This window comes from Lynx rufus, unplaced genomic scaffold, assembly GCF_022079265.1.
Source record: "Lynx rufus isolate CCGP_SWC_20201006 ecotype Redwood Valley unplaced genomic scaffold, mLynRuf1.p SCAF_39, whole genome shotgun sequence".
Classification (NCBI taxonomy): Eukaryota; Metazoa; Chordata; class Mammalia; order Carnivora; family Felidae; genus Lynx; species Lynx rufus.
In genome coordinates this window covers 494,299-514,805 of record NW_025814855.1, presented here as the reverse complement: position 1 = coordinate 514,805, position 20,507 = coordinate 494,299, and the positions used below count along the sequence as shown (strand labels likewise).

At 52.0% G+C, this 20,507-nt stretch overlaps 1 protein-coding gene across 4 annotated transcripts; it reads right to left on the bottom strand.

The window, feature by feature from the left end:
* Nucleotides 1-4,174: 4,174 nt before the first annotated feature.
* ZSCAN18 (zinc finger and SCAN domain containing 18) lies at nucleotides 4,175-17,849 on the bottom strand. 4 transcript variants are annotated; one of them, XM_047094406.1, is made up of 8 exons: nucleotides 17,804-17,843; nucleotides 16,438-16,468; nucleotides 11,768-12,249; nucleotides 11,117-11,179; nucleotides 9,981-10,072; nucleotides 8,846-8,945; nucleotides 7,405-7,497; nucleotides 4,175-6,161 (listed from the first exon to the last, which is right to left on the bottom strand). In XM_047094406.1, the coding sequence occupies exons 3-8, from the start codon at nucleotides 12,168-12,170 to the stop codon at nucleotides 5,419-5,421; spliced, it is 1,494 nt and encodes a 497-aa protein (XP_046950362.1). In that variant the 5' UTR covers nucleotides 12,171-12,249; nucleotides 16,438-16,468; nucleotides 17,804-17,843; the 3' UTR covers nucleotides 4,175-5,418. The 4 variants fall into 4 exon arrangements, with proteins under 4 accessions (XP_046950362.1, XP_046950361.1, XP_046950363.1 ...); XM_047094405.1 differs by lacking the exon at nucleotides 16,438-16,468 and having other exon boundaries at nucleotides 17,804-17,849; XM_047094407.1 differs by lacking the exons at nucleotides 16,438-16,468; nucleotides 17,804-17,843 and adding an exon at nucleotides 13,056-14,116.
* Nucleotides 17,850-20,507: the final 2,658 nt, after the last annotated feature.

Here is a 20,507-nt window from a genome sequence, read left to right as displayed (position 1 = left end):
TGCTGATCTGTCTCAATTATTGACACAAAAGTTGAAGACCAACAAGGGAAAACGAACGGGGTGAACACAGGTTCGGAAGAGGCCATGCAGTTTACACCTTGCTCACAGGGACACGTGTGCTTGGAATCCTGAGATGCCCCAAGTTAAGAAGTCCCAACTGGGGTGCCTGGGTGGCTCAGTCAGTTAAGCATCTGACTTTGGCTCAGGTCATGATCTCGTGGTTCACGAGTTCCAGCCCCATGTCGGGCTCTGCGCTGACAGCTCAGAGGCTGGAGCCCGCTCTGGATTCTGCGCCTGCCTCTTTCTCTGCCCCTCCCCAACTGGTGCTTTGTCTCTATCTCTCAAAAATACATAAACATTAAGGAAAAAAAAACACGTTCCCACCACCAGGAGGCCACCGTGTGGTCAGGATGTCCACGCCAGGTAAGCTCCATGTATGGGCTCCAGTGAGCAGTCCTAGCCCGCAAGCTTCCCAGCTGCATCAGGCGTGCAAGGGTGACTCAAACCCCACAGTTTTCAAGGTACCTCAGACTTCAAGTTCCCAGCCGAGGTCTCACACATGGTGAAGCAAAGACAAGCCATCCCTGCTGTGCCCTTTCCGAATTACTGATCCGCTGAATCTGTGAGCAAAACAAGATGGTAGTGTTTCATGGCCTTTCTTCCGCACACGTGATGAAAGAGAAATTGCTGCTGCCTCCTTCTTACGAGATCAGTCCTGTGGGATGAGGGCCCGATGTTTATGACCTCATTTAACCCTAATTACCTCCCTGTAGGCCCTATCCCCAAATACAGTCACACTGAGGGTTAGGACTTAAGTGTATAAATTTGGGGTGGGGGATACAATTCAATCTGTAACAGAAGGCATTTAAGCATCTTCTTGCCATTGAAATTTACTCCCATCTGGCCAGTTTTCCATTTATGGGATTTATCTTTTTCTAACCCTTTGACCATTCATCCTCGGCCACCCTATGGAAGTTAGCCATGAACTCCATTCCATTCTTAGTGCCCGTGCACCTCGGGCTCTCCCTAGCTCTCCAGGTGTCTTATGTCCATTCTGAGTCCTGGCTCAGGGCTCCATGATCTATACACTTTCCAGCCCTCCCAACTCCATTGGAGAGACCAAGGCCACCTTCTTGTGTTTCCCGATTGCTGCACCTTTCTCAATGGGCCACCCCTTTGGGTGGGAAACCCTCAGCACAGATCCAAAGCCCCTAAAACCTGAACCAACCCAGCTTCCTCTGAGATAAACAGTGGGAACATCTGGCCATATTTTTGTCTTTCTGTAGAATAAATCACCCATTTGTGTGTTCCACTATGTCTTGGTCAGGATGGTGATGGCAAGGGAACAGCAAACAAATCCTGACATCATTTCAGTAGGTTTGTTTTTTGTAGTGGTTTGAGAAAAGCAATTCTGAAGTGATTTTTAGAGGTATTTTAGGACTTAGCGTTTTAAAAAATATTTTAGAGAGCACCTGTGAGGAAGGAAGAGGGTGGGGGGGAGGGATAATCTTAAGCAGGCTCCACGTTCAGTGCAGAGCCCACTGTAGGGCTCAATCTCACAACCCTGGGATCATGACCTGAACTGAAATCAAGAGTCACACACTCAACCGAGCCACCCAGGTGCCCCAGGACTTAGCATTTTTAAAAAAAAATTTTAGGGGCGCCTGGGTGGCTCAGTCGGTTAAGCGTCCGACTTCAGCTCAGGTCACGATCTCGCGGTCCGTGAGTTCGAGCCCCGCGTCGGGCTCTGGGCTGATGGCTCAGAGCCTGGAGCCTGCTTCAGATTCTGTGTCTCCCTCTCTCTCTGCCCCTCCCCCGTTCATGCTCTGTCTCTCTCTGTCCCAAAAATAAATAAACGTTAAAAAAAAAATTTTTTTTTAAATTTAATGTTGGGGTGCCTGGGTGGCTCAGTCGGTTAGGCGTCCGACTTCGGCTCAGGTCATGATCTCACAGCTCGTGAGTTCGAGCCCTACGTCGGGCTCTATGCTGACAGCTCAGAGCCTGGAGCCTGCTTCGGATTCTGTGTGTGTCTCTCTCTCTACCCCTCCTCTGCTCATGCTGTCTCTCTCTGTCTCAAAAATAAACACCAAAAAATTTAAAAAATTTTTTTAATGCTTATTTATTTTTGAGACAGAGAGAGACAGAGTGCGAGTGGGGGAAGGGCAGAAAGAGGGAGACACAGAATCTGAAGCAGGCTGCAGGCTCCAAGCTGTCAGCATAGAGCCCGACATGGGGTTTGAACCCACGAACCACAAGATCATGACCTGAGCCAAACTTGGACAGCCAACCCACTGAACCACTCAGGTGTCCCAGGTCTTAGCATATTAACAAATGTGTTGATTTTAGGATTCGCACTATTGACATAAAAATATAGGGGAGTAGTAGATTGAAAATGGAGGTATTGCTGTATATGTATGTGTATATGCATGCATACGGGCACACATACCTTTTTGTGTGTAGCTGTGTGTCTATTTTATGTGCCTATGGTTCCTAGCTCACCAGAAAATACCCTACTAGCAATGAATACACCAGCCACTCAGATTTGGTCTCAAAGAAGCCACACTAAAAAGAGCCAGTTCTTTGGAACTAGAGGAATGGCTGATCTCAGGGTAGGAACAATTTGGGCTTGGAACATCTTACTATGCTAAAGAAAAAGGAATTGTTCAAACAATGATGGAGGGGCACCTGGGTGGCTCTGCTGGTTAAGAGTCCGACTTCAGCTCAGGTCATGATCTCTCGGTACAGGAGTTTGAGCCCCGCATTGGGCTCTGTGCTGACAGCTCGCAGCCTGGAGCCTACTTCACATTCTGGGACTCCCTATCTCTCTGCCCCTCGCCCGCTCACACTCTGTCTCTCGCTCTCTCAAAAATAAATAAACATTTAAATAAAAAAATTTTTTAATCATGATGAAGGCATGTTACAGGGATGTAGGAGCCTTCTTGAAGGGACTCTCCCTGGCCACATCTGGGACAACCTGAGCACGAAAATTACCAAGGACAGCAATACGTAATAAAACTTGAAAAAACACTGAAAAAAGAGGAATCCCTAAGTCCATCCTGATAGTAAAGACAAATAAATGGGAGAGAAAGGAGGGTGTTGGCTATGCAGCAGAATGCCCAGGGCTGGCTGGTAATGCCACGGAAGGAGGGCTGGTGTCAGATAACCAGTATTTTGCAACCATCTGGCAAAAATCATCAATGGAGGATGCCCCTGGGGCTGGGGGGGAGGGTGGCATTTTGGTGAGAAGCAGGGTATTTGCGTTATCTTTAAGCGTCTCCCCACAAATTAAGGGGGAAAAGTAACTCTAAGGTGGAGAAACTGGACAGCACTTGGAGCAAAGGAATCATCACCAACAGTAGGAATGTGGACCTCAGGCACTCCCAGGTGTGTCCCAGGTGTGTGTATGGGGGGCAGGGGCCCAAGATCACAGGCAAGCAAGGGAAGATGTTCACATAGGTAAGGGTTGGACGACTTTTATTATTTTCGTGTCTCTTCTACAAGTTTGAAATTATTTCCAAATAGAAATATGAAAATATAAACAAGGCATCGACATCTAGCTGTGCACTAAAGGAAACCTCAGATAGGAAACAAACAGGATAGAGAGCTGGGCTTTCTGATAATGAAGGACCCATCAGTGGCCCTGAAGCTGATGCAAGACACACCCCCAGGGGTTACCGCTCTGTGGCAGGAGAGGCATGCTCATGGGTTAGGCTGGGAACAAGAGTTCAGAGAGCAAATATAAATATATACATATATGTGTGTGTGTGTGTGTGTGTGTGTGTGTGTGTATATATATATATATATATATATATGTATGTATTTAATTATTACCAGGGATGTAGGAGCCTTCATCCGTTCAGGATGGGGGTGAGAGGGAGACAGGCGAAGAGGGTAACTGAGCTCGGTGACTGTAACACAGACAGGCACCTCATACACAGTCCCAGACCCTTTCACGTGACTGAGGCCACGAGATCATGTCTCTCCAAGTACACGAGTGGAAGTGATGTGTGTCATCTCCCAACTGAGCAAGTATGGCCTTCCCCACATGCTCCAAGGGGCCAGTGGAGAACAGAGCCACTACAGGGACAGAGCCTGGATCCCCAAATCACCACACAGAGCACAGTCCCCCTCGCTTCCACACACAAGCAACAGCAACAAACACAAGACTGTCATGTGAGTGAAGAAATAAATCCTTTATTAGGTTAAGCATCTATGATTCGGGCATCGTTACAACAGACTGCCTGCTCAAACACCATGACAGAAAGAGGCACCAGTTTACCTACAAGAAGCAGTTAAGTTTATGCTCGGGCAACAGAGGCAATGCTCTAATCCGAGATCAAATGCAAAAATCAAAAGATCACCTTATGTAGCCCAAAGAATTAAGTTTCCACTTGCCCAGGCAGACACACCTCATCAACCCTTATTAGTGTTTTCAACCTGCTTTGATCATGACCCTCCACCCTGAGTAAGAAATACATCTTACATTGCAACTGGGTCTCATATTTAGATACATAGCTGAAATTTTTCACAGAACAGTATTTGCCTTTACAGCCGGATGATGAATTTTTACTTAATTCTACTGATTTGCAATGCTGGTGACCGTCCACTAATTTGATTTCACAATTCAACCGGGTCTCATATTTAGATATATAGCTGAAAAGTTTCACAAAACAATATTTGCCTTTACTACACAACGAATTTTTACTTAATTCTACTGATTTGCAATGCTGGCGACCGTCCACTAATTTGGTTTCACAATTCACTAGAAGGCTGAGACGCATGGTTTGAAAGCACAGCGTTACCAGGCTCCACGCATTTTTGTGATCTTTGTAAAGCCACTCCACACATGTAGACACGTGCTTAACTAGGAAACAATTGGCTATTGAGGATTCAGAAGTGAACTTGGTATCAGGCGTCTATGAAAAGACCAAACAGCTTGAGCAGAAGCCCTGGGGAGCTTGAACAAGGGGAACAGAGACAAAGCTGACTTCAGCAAGAGCCAGCGGATCACACACTTTAAGGCAACTCTACACTTTGCACAATGACAAATGTTCCAACGTGTGGGTGGTGCTAAAATGGCTACGGAAGAAAGGGGAATATTCTTTCACACCGGATAGCTCGTGCTTGCACATGGGCATCTGCATGGGTGTGTTTACAAGGAGACAAGGGCTTCCCGTGGGCCCTTCTGGGTTCTAAGTGCTTTAGCCACGTTAGCCCATTTAGAGAACAGACAGACTTACATCCACACAGATACTGCAGGAAGCCACGCAAGGGTTTCAAAGCAGCGGATACGTTGCTAGGGAAATCTGGCAGGCAAGACTGCCCTCTAGGGACATAAACCTGGGCAGGCAAGGCTGTCTCTAGGGACACAAACCTGGGAGGCAAGGCTGGCCTCTAGGGACCCTACAGCAAAGCAGCTCATCGCTGAGCCTCAGGCTGCACAGGGAAAATGTCACCTGCCACACACCCCGGGAGCCCACGGAGCCTCCCGCCGGCGTGGGCACCACACGCAGCAGGGTGGGGTCCCAGGGCCCACCCCAGCGCGTAGCCTTTCTCCTTCTCATGGGTCTTCTGATGCTCGGCCAGGGCCAGGCTGAAGTGGAAGGTCTTCCAGCAGCCCTGGCACGCGTACAGCTTCCTGCCGCTGTGGCTTCGGAGATGGTCAATGAAATGTGAGATCCACGCAAAGGTCTCCCCACACTCGCTGCACGCGTAGGGCTTCCCTCGGGACAGCCCAGGCTCATCGGCAGCAGAGCAACCCGCGCCCAGGGACCCTGCGCCGAGGCCAGATGCAGCGGGCTCCTTCACATGGCGCTGCTGGGGGTGGCTCATGCTGGAGACAGGCTCAGGGCCCTGCCCGCCCACATCCTTCGAGTGGGGCCTTTTTCTTCCAAGGCCTTGGCGTGGGGCAGCTGGAGCTACAGGCACAGTAGGGCTCTCCCCTGCTGTGCCCCTGTCCTGGGCTGGCTCCCGGATGACTGACTGCCTCTGGGCTCTGGGGACAGGGCTTGGTTCCCTCTCCTGAGGTTCCAGAACCTTCTGCGGCTGCTCTTCCTCCTCCGGAGCAGCACCCGTCAAGGGGCAAACGAGAATTTCCCTTGTGATCCTCTCCATCAGCGTCTCGCACATGCTCTCTTTACTTTCCTGCCACCTCCTATCCCCTAAAACAAGGTCACGGTGTGAGCAGTCCCACCTCCCAGGGCTCAGAGAAGCAAGCCGCCATGTGAGCAGGAAACCTAACAAAAGGCGTGGGCTGGGGGCTGTGAAGATGGACAGGATGGAAAGCCGGAGCAAGGGGGAAGCGGGTGAGGATGTGAGAGGGCTTTGCATGCACACCATCAGTCAATGCCCTCCACAAACCCAGGGGCAATGGGTTGAAACAAAATCACTCAGAAGACTGCCGTGTGTCCCCACGTGCTTTCCCTCTTCTGGCACTCCCTGAGCTCACGACTGCCCACCTGCTGGCACTCCCGGCCTGTCTTGCAGCCGAAGTGGCCACGTGAGCAAGCTACGGTCCATGGGATGGATGCACAAGTGTAAGGTTTGTGGAGGGGCTTCCTCCTTCCTGCAGCTGTGGGTGTGGGAGCCACAGCAGGCATCCCACACCGCACGAGAGCAGACACTGGCAACGCAGCCATGAGCCGGAGGGAGCCTGCATCCCTCACCAGGAAGGGCCGAATAATCCCCTATGAGGTAACTAACGTGTTACGATGGCAGCCCCCAGTGAAGCCGGTCTCCTGGGATTTGGGCCCTTGGGGAGTACCCCCTCCCCCACACGCACAGACATACAAACCATGCACATTGGCTTGGCCACATGACCTACTATGGTCTACAGGACATTAAGCATGCGTGACAGAAGCAAAGATTTAAAAAGCACCTGCACAATGGTGCCTCCCCTCCTGGAATGCTCCAGAACTCAAATGCCATGCCATGAGGAAGCTCAAACTAACTACTTGGAGGGGCAACACGGAGAACGCAGGTTGACAGCCTCAGCTGAGCTGCCCGGCAAGAGCCAGCACTAACCGCCGCTGGGGTGAGTGAGACCGCCAGGGACATTCCAGCCGAGCCAAGCTTCCGGATGACTGTGGCTGTGTATGCGGCCCAGCAACCAGCAAAGGGAGCATAACAGACGCCCATCCCATCCCAGTCAATCCACAGGATCATAACCACCAACACTGCTGCTGTTTAGGAGACTGAGTTCGGGGGCCGTTTGTGACACAGTGAAAGATTGTTAGAACACCTGGATTCCTGCCTCCTGCTCTGACACTGGGGTGGGGGGCGGCCAAGGTACACGACAGGTGGTGGGAGAAGAGCGAGGTCAAAGTTGAGGAGCTGTGGGGACCTTCCACCAGCCTTGGAAAGGTGCCCCTCTACCCCAGCCTCACCAAGGTTCTCGGGCCTCACCTGAGAAGCTGCCTTCCGGTGGTTCAGCTTCAACCAACCGAAGCTCCTCTGTCTCCAGCCTGCAGGTGTCATCAGGCTGGGCGAGCTGGTACCCTGAGGGCGATCAAAACACACAAAAACAGAGAGAGACACTGAAGCCAGAGTGGAAACCAGCCAATGATGCGCCTCAAGCCCCATGGGCTGGCCAGGAAGGGCAGCAGGGCCTCTGCTCTGGACACTGTCCTTTCCTCTGCCCTGGACACTCACCGAAGCTGCCTCACTCAGAGCCCTGGAGTGCTGGGGGTTCCAAGAACACTGGGGAAGGGGTGAAGAAGAGGGCCTACCGAGACAGAGCCGGACAGCCAACAGGGAAGTGGGGGAATTCAATGGAGAGCAAAGTCAGAGAAGAACATAAAACTACAACCGCAAAGAGCTCAGACGTCTGTGTTGGGGCCTGTGTTGTGGGCGACGATGTCCACTCAAGAGAGAAGAGCCATGAAGGCCAAGAGGCTCCATCTGTGTACCAAGGACGATAGTAAAGTTGACGACTGGTGCCAGGAGGCCTTTCCACATTCGGGAGCTTTGGGTCCTATGAGCAGGGGCTGCAAACTCAAAACCCCAGGGCTGTGGCAGAACTCAACCCTGTACAGTGAGAAGGGTGGGGCCAAGGTGGGGACACAGGCAAACTCATTCACCGTCAAATTTGTTCAAAACGCTGTGGGGCCTCAAGGCGCCTGGGTGCTCAGTCGGTTTAAGGGTCTGACTTTGGCTCGGGTCATGATCTCATGGTTCGTGGGTTCGAACCCCACACCGGGCGCTCTGCTGTAAGCATGGAGCCTGCTTCGGATCCTCTGTCTCCCTCTCTCTGCCCTTTCCCCACCAGCATGTGTGCACTCTTTCTCTCAACATAAACATTGGGCGTGCCTGGTCACGACCTCACGGGTCGTGGGTTTGAGCCCTGTGTGTCAGGCTGTGTGCTGGCAGCTCAGAGCCTGGAGCCTGCTTTGGATTCTGTGTCTCCCTCTCTCTCTGCCCCTCCCCTGACCTCACTATCTCTCAAAAATAAACATTAAAATGTTTTTTAATAAATAAGCAAATGTTACAAAAACAAACACTGGGGGGGGGGGGGGCGCCTGGGTGGCTCAGTCAGTTCAGCATCCGACTTTGGCCCAGGTCACAATATTGTGGTTTGTGAGTTTAAGCCCCGCGTCAGTACTTGGAACCTGGAGCCTGCTTCTGATTCTGTGTCTCCCTGTCTCTCCGCTCCTCCCCTGTTCATGCTCTGTCTCCCTCTCTCTCTCCCTCTCTCCCCCTCTCTCTCAAAAATAAACATTAAAAAAAACAAAACAAAAAAACACTGTGGGGCCGTAACCAACGCTCCACGTGGGAGTCGGAATCCCCTAGGCCAATCCTCTTGGAAGAGGACAGGGTACTGCATGAGGCTGTGGGGGACAAGTCTCACCCCACAGGAGCAGTTTCCGGAAGGTCTTCAGGTTCTCCTCTGCCGGGTCCAGGTGGCCCCATTCCCCCAGGTACAGAGGCATCTCCGGAAACGTCAACTTCTGAAACGGCAGCACCACCACGGCTGAGGCTTCCCTTCCAGAGGGAGGGTGGACCCTCAGTCCCACGATCACAGTGAGCACAGCGGGGGTGGCGCCATCCTGGGGGTTCTCACCCACCACCTAGCAGGGCCTGGACCCAGATCCCAGGTTAACACGGGGGCTGGGTTTCTTCGCCTCAGCACTATGGACTTTCTTCTAGCAGGACCAACCCCGGGCACTGCAGGCTGTTTCCCAGCCTCTTCCTCTGGGTATTAGCAGCACCTCCTCCCCCAGCCAAATACTGACAACCAAAGCTGTCTCCAGATGTCACCAAATGTCCCCCAGAGGGCAAAACCCCAACATCTCTTATCTCCTCCATCCCTGCATGGGCCCCAGGCCGGCACCCAGGGGACAGGGGGACCAGGACGGCCACGCTTACTGCCCTTAGGAGAAGCAGTCACCCATGACAAAGGCCACAGAGGAGACAAGCGCGCCATGGGCCCCACGAGGGCTGGAAGATGTGTCCACCGGGCAGGGGATAGGGCACGGCCAGGCCCAGAATGCAGAAAGGGGTACGGCAGTGGGGAGGGAACCCTGCAGGACAGGGGCAGCTGGCCTGGCAGGAGGTGAGGAGGCTGTGGTGGCAGGAACAGCGCACTCGCCCAGAGGAGACAACAGAACAGGGCGATGGAAGCAGCTAAAGGGACTGGGGCCTGGGAGTCACCACAAACCAGGTTGGTAGGGGGCTGACAGAAAGGGACCACCTGCCCAACACCCCCAAGGGGGCACTCGGGCCCCTTTGTTCTGATCTCAGAGACCTCTCCTTGCCTCACCCCCACCTCCTCTTGGCTTCCTGGGGAGGGAGCAGCCTAGGTGTGCAGCCCAGGAACCTCAGCCCAGACCCCCTTCTCCTGTGGCTGGGCCCCCATCCCTCCCAGGGCCAGCTGGCAGCATATTAATGACAGGGGCAAGAAGAGAGCCTAATAAGCTAGGGGGACAGCTCCTCCTCCTTGGGGACAGGCCCTGAGAACCCTGGACAAGACAGACCCCACGCACCTTTGGCTCAGCCTTAGCAGGCTTGGGCTGTTCGGGTTTCTTGTCCCCGGCACACCCTTGTTCCAGAAGCACAGGGTCTGGAGCAGGACAGGCTGGTAGAAGGGGACACAGAGCTGAGCAGACTAGTGTCACACAGCTGGGCAGCCCAAGCCAATCAGGGAGACCCCAGGGCCCCCCGCGCACAGGCCCCAGGAAGAGAGGGAAGAGCTGTCAGACTCAGAGGCAGAAGGTCTCAGCACTCACGTCACGGTAGGTCTCAAGCTCAAGGGACCCTACAATTGTCCTCAGGTGACAGAGCAGAGTAGCCAAGAAGAAAGCAAAAAGAAGCTCACGGTCAACCGTGGCTTTCTAACGAAAGCCCACAAAGCAGGTAACGCTTTTCTACCAGTTAGATTGGTGGAAATCTTAAAAAGCAATGACACAATACGGCATAGATGTGGGCAAACGGGCACCTCGTGCACTGGCACCGTACGTGCTACAAAACTTCGCACGACCATGCAGAAATGTCCTTTGTCCAGTGATCGTGAGGAACCCACCTAAACACACAAAACATCCACACAAGGCACATGCCTGCGGACGTTTCACGGCGCATTTGTAGGAAGAGGCAGAAACCTTAATGGCCGTAAATCCCAACTCTAGGCCAAGGAAGGGCGGATCCTGTGAAATGCCGAGAAAGTACGGAGATGGCGCTGGCCACTGCCTGGCTGGGCCTGGCTGGGTGAGACGTTGCTCCACGCAAACAGCACGAGCTCCAGCACGAGCATATCGACTCCAGGGACACTGGCCACAAGCCCGCTCAGGGCTCAGGGCGGAGATGTGTGCGTGCGTGTGCAAGAGATGAAGGAACACATGCCAGGGCACACCATTTGGTTTTAGCTTGGAGGGCACATGGGCGGGGGGAGGTTTTCTTTGTACCTCAATGCTTTTCGGTGTTTATGGTAAAGCATGTACAACCCGCGTAATCTTTGAAGATTAATTATAAATAGCTGTCGTGTTCACCAGAGCCCACAGGAAGAAGTCAGTCAGCACAGACTGCCAGACCTTGGCTCCCATGAGAACCTCCGTGGCATCTGCCTCATGCCCTCCCCCAACCAAGCACTGGCCCACACCCGTCCCAGGGCTAACTGCTCACTCACAGATGTTGGGGGCGGCCTGGGTCTCACTGGGCTCCACGTCTTCGCCAGTCTTCACGGACCCATCTGGTAATAGAGCAGATGGCAAAGGCTCAGCGAGCTTCCCACGCTGCCCCTCGCTCAGAGCTGTGGACAGCCCCATGGCAGACTCAACAGCATCCCTGTTTATACTCGAGGGGAAGTGAGGGATGTGCTAACAATCACACAGTGAACCTGCAGCGGGTGGGAGCAGACAAGGCTCCAGGACCCCATCACCAGCAGTCCCTCAGGCCCCGCCCTCTGATGTGGTAGAGACTCTGCCCACCCAGCCCCAGCGCAGAAACAGATGCCCAGGACATTTACTGTTTTTAAGGGGTTGGTTCCCCCAGCTTCCTTGTATCTGGAAGGCAGATGTGAGGGCAGGAGCCCAAGCAGCCTTCCCAGCCCGTGAGGCAACTCTGGGCAGGGTGGTGGGGCTGTATCCCTCCTGAGGAGCTACCCCAGCAGTTCAGGGCTGCTCACCTCTGTGCCTCTTATACACAGGGGAATTCAACTCTCAGGTAAGCCACTGATTGGAGTTTGGGCCCTATGCTGTCAACTTTACTCCTCCCAGGGCTGACCACCTCCCTTCCTATCTCTCCTGTGCTGTGCTCTCCTCTGGGGTGGTGGGCTCACCTGGCTCCTCTAGGGCGTCGGCAAGGTCCTTCACCAGGGAGGCTGCCTTCTGGCAGTTCTCAGGCTGCTGTGCCACCACTGAGGACCGTACTTTGTCCGGCAGGGCGCTCAGGAACTGCTCCAGCACCAGCAGCTCCAGCATCTGCTCCTTGGAGTGCGCCTCAGGGCGCAGCCACTGGCGGCACAGCTCATACAGCTGGTCCAGGGCCTGGTGGGGCCCTGCAGCTTCCTGGTAGATGAAGTTCCGGAAGTGCAGGCGGGAGGACTCAAGGTTGGCAGGGACCTCCCCAAGGCCACTCCTGGAGTCCTCTTGCTGGTCCTCAGCTGCTGATCCTAGCATGGGCAGTTCTGGGGGAGCTGGGGAGCTCCTGGGGTTGGCAAACGCCTTCTCCAGCGGCAACATCGTTCCAAACCTACACTGGGAAATGTGACTATCCAGGGACAGGGCACCTGTCGTGGAGGGCGAGTTCACGTAACTGCGGCTGCAAGGGAGAGACACCAGGGATGGCGGGATGCTCTGGGATCTCAGCCCTGCACAGGACAGACAGACATGACTACAGACAGACAATGAGAAGCAAGCCATGGGGCATCCAGACCCCAACATGGATGAGCTCCTCAGTCCCACCCTCCACACCCAGAGTCCACACAGGTTTCCAAGCAATCTGCTTGTTAAGTATCAGCAGAGTCTTGTATGTGTACAGATAAAAATTAACGTAAAATGTTGGAAGTGACAACTCGTTTTGTAAGACGGCTATTACCAGGATTAAAAAAAATAAATCAGTCACAATTAGGATAAAGAAAAGTTACAGGACAATCTCACTTTCAAAGATAAAAATTTTAAAACGTTACTAACTTCACTCCAACAACGTATACTCGATGCATGGGATACCATGCCAGATTTGGGTGTATCCCAGACTTCCTTCCACATTTGGGAGGCCTAGGTGCCAGGACTGCTCCTCTTCTTAAGACAACTAAAAATCCAAAATACAGCTGAACCTTGAACAATACGGGTTTGACCTGCATGGGTCCACTTTAAGGAGCATTTTCTTTATAAATACAGTAAAATACTGTAAATGCATTTTCTCTTCCGTAAAATTTTCTTAACGCTTTTTCCCTAACTCGCTTTACTGTAAGAACACAGTACATGATATATATAACATACACAACACAGGTTAGTCAACTGTTTATGTGATCAGTAGGGCTTCTGGTCAACAGCAGACTACTGGCAGTTAAGGGTTTGGGAAGTCAAAAGTTATATATGGATTTTCGGGTATGCCCTTACCCTCACCTTGTTCAAGGGTCAAATGTAGATCAGTGGACAACCAGCGTCTATTTCTGGGAATGACACAGGACTGCAGACCTGGCCTGACCCACCCACAGAACCCGGTGGGAGGCAGAAGTTGACCAGGAGTTGGGAATCGATGGTGCGGGGGAGGGAAGGGACCGTGGTGTTCAGGTCCTGTCCGCATCCTCTCCTCCCCTGGCTGATCCTGATGGGCAGACGCATCACTTGGGAGAAGCTAGATTTGGGGTCTTTAGGTGAAATCTCTTGGTTGTGACCCCTGACAAACACCGAGCAAGCTGAAGGCCAGCAGCCGGCAGGGCCACGGGGGACCAGGCCTCTGGCTGCCAGCTTCGGGCCCACGATGTTCTCACTGGCTACGAGCATCCAAGGACAGAGCTCCAGCTCCTCTCAGAATGTGTGGGGTCTACACTTCTCCCCACACAACCAGAAAACCCTCAGACCCCGCTGGGAGGGAGACACCCCCAAAGAGAAGCGGCACCCAAACCCGGTGGGAATGCTCCCCCTGGCTGAACCACAGAAACCAACCATGTTTTCTTCCGAACACGTCTGAGGAATTTAGGAAAATGTGTGTGAGCACAGCTGTGGTGAGGACGTTTCCTCAGCAATCCTGCTTTTCCAGAGAAAACTCTGCAATGCAGGACCGGGCATTGATGACCTCCTCCATGGAAAGTGAAGATGCGCTCTGACATTTCACCAGCGCCTGCGGCCCAGGACCTCGGGGCGGTGGGGGTGTCTGACTCCATGTACGTGGACTGGCAAATCCACAGAGACGGAAAGTAGCTCCGTGGCTGCCGGGGGCAGACGAGGGGGTCAGGGTCAGAGCGATGAAAACGTCCTAAAATCAGCTGTGGTGTTGGCTGTACGACTGTGAATATGGGCAAAACCACTGAACTGCACACTTTACACAGGTGATCTCTTTTGGGGTCAGTTACATCTAATAAAGCTGCTGGAAAGAGAAGAGGTGGCAGAAACCGAAGCACCCGCCGCTGTCCTCTCCCACAGCCTAGACTGAGTCAGAGTTCCATTTCCCTCAAGGAAGAAAGAGCTCGCCAGGCCACCCTTCCCACCGCCCTCCATTCATGTCCTCCCCTCTGTTCCCTGAGCACAACCCCCCTACCCGCCCCCCGCCGCCCTGCTCCCCACAGAGGCTCTTCTGTGCCAGCCGGGTCTGGGCTCTGATGGGTCCCCCAGGGAGACCTTCCCTCCACGGCCTGCTCAATTCCTCCCATCCATACCTCCTCACTCCCTCTTCCCTGCCTTCCACCTGCCTCTCCCACTGGAATGTAAACCCCATGACAGCAGGGGTTACTCACTGTTGACCGTAAATTGTTTTCATCAAGAGCCTTGCTGGCTGTGCCGAATTTTCATTGGCCATTATCCCTGGGATCAGGGTGGTGATGTATTGGGAAGGTAAACCTACAAGTGGGATACCTGGACCACTGGGCCTGTGCTATGACCCACTACGGCCCACAGGAGGCAGCCTAACTCCTGCCACCCGCTATGGCAATGCTCAACAGGGTGGCCCTTCCTCACACCCCCACACCAGGGCCCTCAGACTACATAATCTGCTCATTTTGCTGCCAGAGTTTTCTCAGGACTGCTTTAGCTCTGTGAGTCAACTGCCTGCTTTTCAGTGGCCATTTTAAAAAAATTTTTTAATGTTTATTTATTTTTGAGAGAGGGAGAGGGGAAGAGAGAGAGCGCGAGCAGGGAAGGGGCAGAGAGAAAGGGAGACATAGAATCTGAAACAGGCTCCAGGCTCTGAGCTGTCAGCACAGAGTCTGACGCAGGGCTCAAACTCACAAACCATGAGATCATGACCTGAGCCGAAGTCAGACAACCAACTGACTGAGCCACCAAGGCACTCCTTCGGTAGCCATTTTCTTCCAGCTCCCTTCTATTAAATAATTAAAGTGGTGTCTGTCTGGCCTGGTCTTGCCAGCAGCCCAGTCTGTGACTTATCTTTTCACTTCATGCTCTCTTTTTGCTATACCATAAAGTTCAAATGTTTCTTATTGTCAAATGTGCTTTTTTTCTTCCTAAGAAAGATGTGGAGTTCAGAAACTTGTTTATAAAGAGCTTCCTTCGAATTTTTAATTAGAAATGCACTCAAGATTAGAAATGCACTCAGGGCACCAGTGGGGCTCAGTCGGTTAAGCATCTGACTCTTGGTTTTGACCCAAGTCATGATCTCATGGTTCATGAGTTCCAGCCCCAGGGTGAACCCTGTATCGGGATCTGTGCTGACAGCGTGGAGCCTGCTTAGGACTCTCTGCTCCTCCCCTGCTTGAGCACACTCTCTCTCTCTCAAAATAAATAAACTTAATTTTTTTTTTTTTTTTTAATGCACTCTTGCATTAATTCTGCTAGGGGCCAGGGTTGGCAAATGCAGGACAGGTGGTTTCGGTTGAGACAACTCAACTTCGCCTTGTGGCTGAAACAACCAGAGCACCCGCATGCCATGGGCCTGCCTGTGTCCCCAAACAACTTCCTTACAAAAACGGGCTGCTGGTTGGCCTGTAGGCCAGAGTTTCCCAATCCCAGTTCCAGACTCTAGCTCTTTTAACCATGTTTCCGCCTTTAATCTAGAGCCTCACCTGGCAAGAGAAGTGTGCCAGCTCCAGCCAGCTGGCAGGACCACATTTATCCCAACAGGCACAGGATACGTGGGGCTTTGTGTGGTAATATGGGCAGATGTGTGGTCACATAAGCAAGTAATTTTGGTTTTCTTAAGATACCACAGGCACGATCATCCTGTCCGGGGCCTGTCTCCACAAAGTTAACCAAAGATAACTCACTAATGTGTGCATGCATGGATCTTATCTTCTCTCATCAGAGCCTCACAACCTGGTCATGCCGCTGCAAGGATGACCTTGGTAGGCAGAGGGACCACCAGAACTCCTTCCTGTCTCCAGATTCCTTGAGCGAGGCCATCCCCCACGGCCCAAGTTCCTCTTGGCTCACTCACCAAGCAGACTTCCTCCCATCACACACACATCTCAGGGCCACTCAGGATTTGCCTCAGATGGGGATGGAAATTTCTTGGAGCCCAGACTCCCCCTGCACCCCATGGACATGTCTGAGGTTGATCCTATGAGCCTGGCCCTCCTGGTCCTGGGATGCAGAGGAAGCCAAGGTGGGGGGGGGTGGTGTGGGCAGCTGAGCTGAGAGGTCTCCAAGCACTGTGGGCCTCCTGCAGGCAAATCCCTTTCCCACTGGGCTAAGCAGGGCTCACGCTTAGCTCCCAACTCTTCAGCTCTACCTCCAGGCCCTGCCGTGCCCCCCTTCTCCTCTCCCCACAGTCCCACCTCATGTTACTCAGGACATTCACAGGGTCTCCTGGCATCACCCAATAGTTACTCACCCATTACAAAGGGGCGAAAGGTGCCTTTAGACTGAAAAAAAAAATGCATATGAAAGGATCATCCTTGGCATCTCGGCTGTCCTCTGTGGTCCCTGGCAAGAGCACAAACCCTGGATCCACCCCGGAGCACAGACGGCACGAAGATCAAGCAACCTCCTGCACAACTGCCTGAGCTTCCCCAAAGCCTCAAGGACAGAACTCAAAGGACAGGAACTCACAGACTCAAGGAACGGGCGGAGGAACAGCAGCAATACACATGTGGCCCTGTACCAGGAAAGGAAACTTCTACAGGATGGTTGGGAGGACTGGGGCAATGGGAGGCTAGACCCTGGTATGGAGAAGAGGGCTGTGAGGTTGTCCACCTTAGCCTCCAAGGGGTCAGCTCAGTACACGTTGTGTCTGTGAGAAAGGAGGGGGGGAGGAGGTGGAAAAGGGAGGAGGTGGGGGGAGCCTGACAGAGGGAGAAGGGGAGGAAGTGGGGAGCGAGGAGAGAAAAGGGCACAACACGTACAAAATACTAACAGGTGAATCAGACCAAAAGGCATGCAGTTATAAGGCCTTTCCTTAGAACTTTTCTATAAATTCTTTAATAAAAGGTCTAAAAAACATCCTCAGTCGTCCCCACTCCCCCTTGCGGGCTACTTTCACAGCAGCATCACGGAAACCCATTCTTGCCCTCTCTCTTGGGTTTCTTCGCCCACCAAAGGGACCCTACAGCAGGAGCAGACACTTAATTCAAACTGAAGCCATCCCCAGGTGACTGGGAAGAGTCAGGGCGTCTAAGGGCCTCGAGGATCCCCGGGGCACAGACAACGCCTCACCCCCAGCCTCACCCCAGGTCCCACCCCCTGGCCCCACCCCCGGCTCCACCCCAGGATTGCTCGGCCCGACCCCTCACTCAGGTGAACGCGCACACTAGAGGAACCTCCGCCTCGTCCCTGCTCTCCTACCGGGACGCCACAGGCTGCCCCTCCCGCCTACTAGGGGCACCTCAGCCCTTATGTCCCCTCTCGTAACCCCCTCCCTCTACCAGGCCGCAGGATGGTGCCCTTAACCCTTCCCTATTCCCACACCCAAGATGGGTAGCCAGGCCCTCGTCTACCTGCGGTCTCTCAGCCCCGCCCCCTCCGACCCACACACCTCCCCCACCTCACTTCCACTCCAGGGGCTCCCGGGCTCTTCCCCTCCCCCTCCCAGCCTCCCACCCCAGCCCAACCTCCTCCGTTCCCCCGCCGGGGTCGCTCCCTCCCCATCCTCCCCACCACTCCAGGTCACCTCCGAACGCTGCTGCGCTGCGCACACTGGCGGGACCGCTACGATCCGCTCAGGAAAAGCACGGCGTAGCGCACTGCAGAGCCAGACCTACCTCTTGCGTAGCGGTCCCAGGCCGGTTCCAGCCGCCGGGAGCTCGGAGCGATGGCGTCAGCTCAGACTGCGCGTGCGCGCTGGGCCTGCGCAGCGGACTACGACCCCCAGAAGGCAATTGGCCATCCCCCAGGGCTGGGGCGGAGCGAAGATGCAACGGCTGAAAGGACAGCCAATCAGAGGCAGAGCTAGCCTCGCTCAGCATCTCGCCCCCCGTGCGCCTGCGTCTTTTTCGATCCATAGCAACGCGGTAAAACAGGTGGAGGGGAAAAAAAAAAACACAAAAACAGGTGGGGGGGGTGGGGGGCGGAGAAATACCGCCGGGAGAGACTGAGGCAGTGAGAGACACAGACTAGGAGACACAGCGACAGGGAGTGACAGAAACCAGAGGACCCAGGGCTCCGCATATCCAAAGATGGAGAAATAGGGACAAGGAGTCCCAGAGTATCAGAGATGGTGGGATAGAGAGAGGAGGGTAAAGAGACAGGGGGAGGTGAAAGGCAGAGGCACGGTGAAAGGGAGAAAGATCATGAAGGGGAGGTCCAGGGGCGCCTGAGTGGCTCAGTCTGTTACGCTTCGGACTCTTGGTGCCAGCTCAGATCATGATCTCACGGTTGGTGGGATCGGGCCCCGTGTTGGGCTCTGCACTGAGGGCATGGAGCCTGCTTCAGATTCTCTCAGTACCTCTCTCAAAAAAATAAAATTAAAAAAAAAAAAGATTTTTTCTTAAGAAAAAAAAAAAGATCTTTAAATTAAAAGAAAAAAAGGGGGGGGGTGGAGGTCCAGGGGCACCTCAGTCACTAGACCATGCGACTCCATCTTGGGGTCGGGTCGTGAGTTTAAACTCCACCTTGGATGTAGAGCCTACTTTTAAAAAAAGAAGGGGAAGTCCAGAGACTGGGAGACTCGGCTATGGATAGAGACCCAGAGACAGTGACAAAGTCAGGGACAGACTGAAATAGGTAGACCCAGCGTTGGGAAAACAAACCCAAAGACAGGAGACTAAGCTAAGAAGACCCAGAGAAGGTAAAAAGCGGAAACGTGGAGACAACAGAGATGGAGAGACTCGGAGCCCGAGAAACAGCGGTGGGGACACACAGAGACAGAGATACGAAGGCACTGATTGGTTCTGCAGATCCAAGGAACTGATAGAATTTGAAGACTAGCCATGCTGGGGGCTTCAGGAGTCATTAAAATGGTGGGAAATGTAATAGAGGCAACTGTGGTGAGTGATGTGCTCAGAAGGCCAAAGTGGATGCTGCCACTCCACTATACAGCATAGACCGGACAAAGGTTAGGACGCTGCGTCTCATTCCAGAATCTTCTAAATAACAAGAATTAATAAGACTGACATTTTGTGTAAACTTTATTTTTTACAATGTGTATCTAAACAGTTTATTTTAAATATTTTATTTAAATACAACAACACTCACATTTTGGGGGCATTCACTTCTATCAATTTTAACTTGTATATCGACCAACACAAAACAAAGAATAGATCCACTGCAGGCAAACTCCTCCCCCCCCCTTTTTTTTAATGAGCAGCAGGCAAAAGTTTATTAGAGTATAAGATCAGAAATTAAGACTAGGAACGCTCACTTTATAGGGAGGGGGCATGGAAAGTGAATGCCCGAAAACAAACTCCTTCCTGATGCTCCCCCGGCCCCAACCCTGGCAACCACTGATCTGTTTTCTGTGGTTATAGTTTTGCACCTTCCAGAATTTCACATAAATAGAATCTCAGAGTAGGTAACCTTTTGAGATTTGCTTTTTTTAGTGAAAATAATTCCTTTGAGATCCATTCAAGTTGTGTATATCAATAGTTCTTTTTTATTGCAAAGTAGTATTCAGTGGTTTGGATATACCACAGTTTTTTCAAACATTCACCCATAGATGTCCTTCAGACATTTTGGTTGTTTCCAGTACTTTGTTATTACAAATAAAGCTGCAATGAACATTAGTGTAAATGTTTGTGTGTGAATCTTCATAAGTGTTCGTTTCTCTGGGATAAATGCTCAAGAGTGCAACTGCTGGGTTATATGGCAAGCGCATGTTTAGCGTTGTAACATACTGCCATACTCTTTTCCAGAATAGTAGAACCATTTTACATTTCCAGCAAAACTGTGTGTGTGAACAAGTTTTTCCACATTCTTACCAGCATTTGGCATTACCATTTTTTTTGTTTTATTTTTTAAAATGTTTAAGTAATCCCTACAGCCAATGTGGACCTCAAATTTATAACCCCAAGATGAAGAGTCATACACTCTACTAACCAAGCCAGCCAGGCACCCCAGTGTTGCCATCTTTTTATTTTAACCATCCTTATAGATGTGTAGTGACATCTCATGTTGCTTTTAATTTGCATTTCCCTAATAATTATGAATGTTGGACATATTTTCATGTTCACCATCTGTATATCCTCTTCAGTGAAATGTCTGTTCATGTCTTTGGCCCATATTTTAGTTTTTAAAAAACTGTTGAGTTTTGAGAAATATTTATTTAGAACATATATATTTATATATTTTTATCTATTTAGAACATATTCTAGATATATTCTTCATCAGATATATGGTTTGCAAATGTCTTTTCTCCTAGTCTGTAGCTTGTCTTTTTATTCCCTTAACAGGGCCATTAGCAGACCAAAGGATTTTAATTGAGATGATGTCTTAATTTGTCACTTTTTCCTTTAATGGATCATGCTTTTT

Coding starts and splice junctions, on each gene's coding strand:
- ZSCAN18 (XM_047094404.1), bottom strand. CDS start 12,371: ATGTTGGGGTCTGGATGCCCCATGGCTTGCTTCTCATTGTCTGTCTGT. Junction 11,180..11,767: donor CGACGCCCTAGAGGAGCCAG/GTGAGCCCACCA, acceptor CTCTATTACCAG/ATGGGTCCGTGAAGACTGGC. Junction 10,073..11,116: donor CCAGGCCGCCCCCAACATCT/GTGAGTGAGCAG, acceptor CCCTTCTACCAG/CCTGTCCTGCTCCAGACCCT.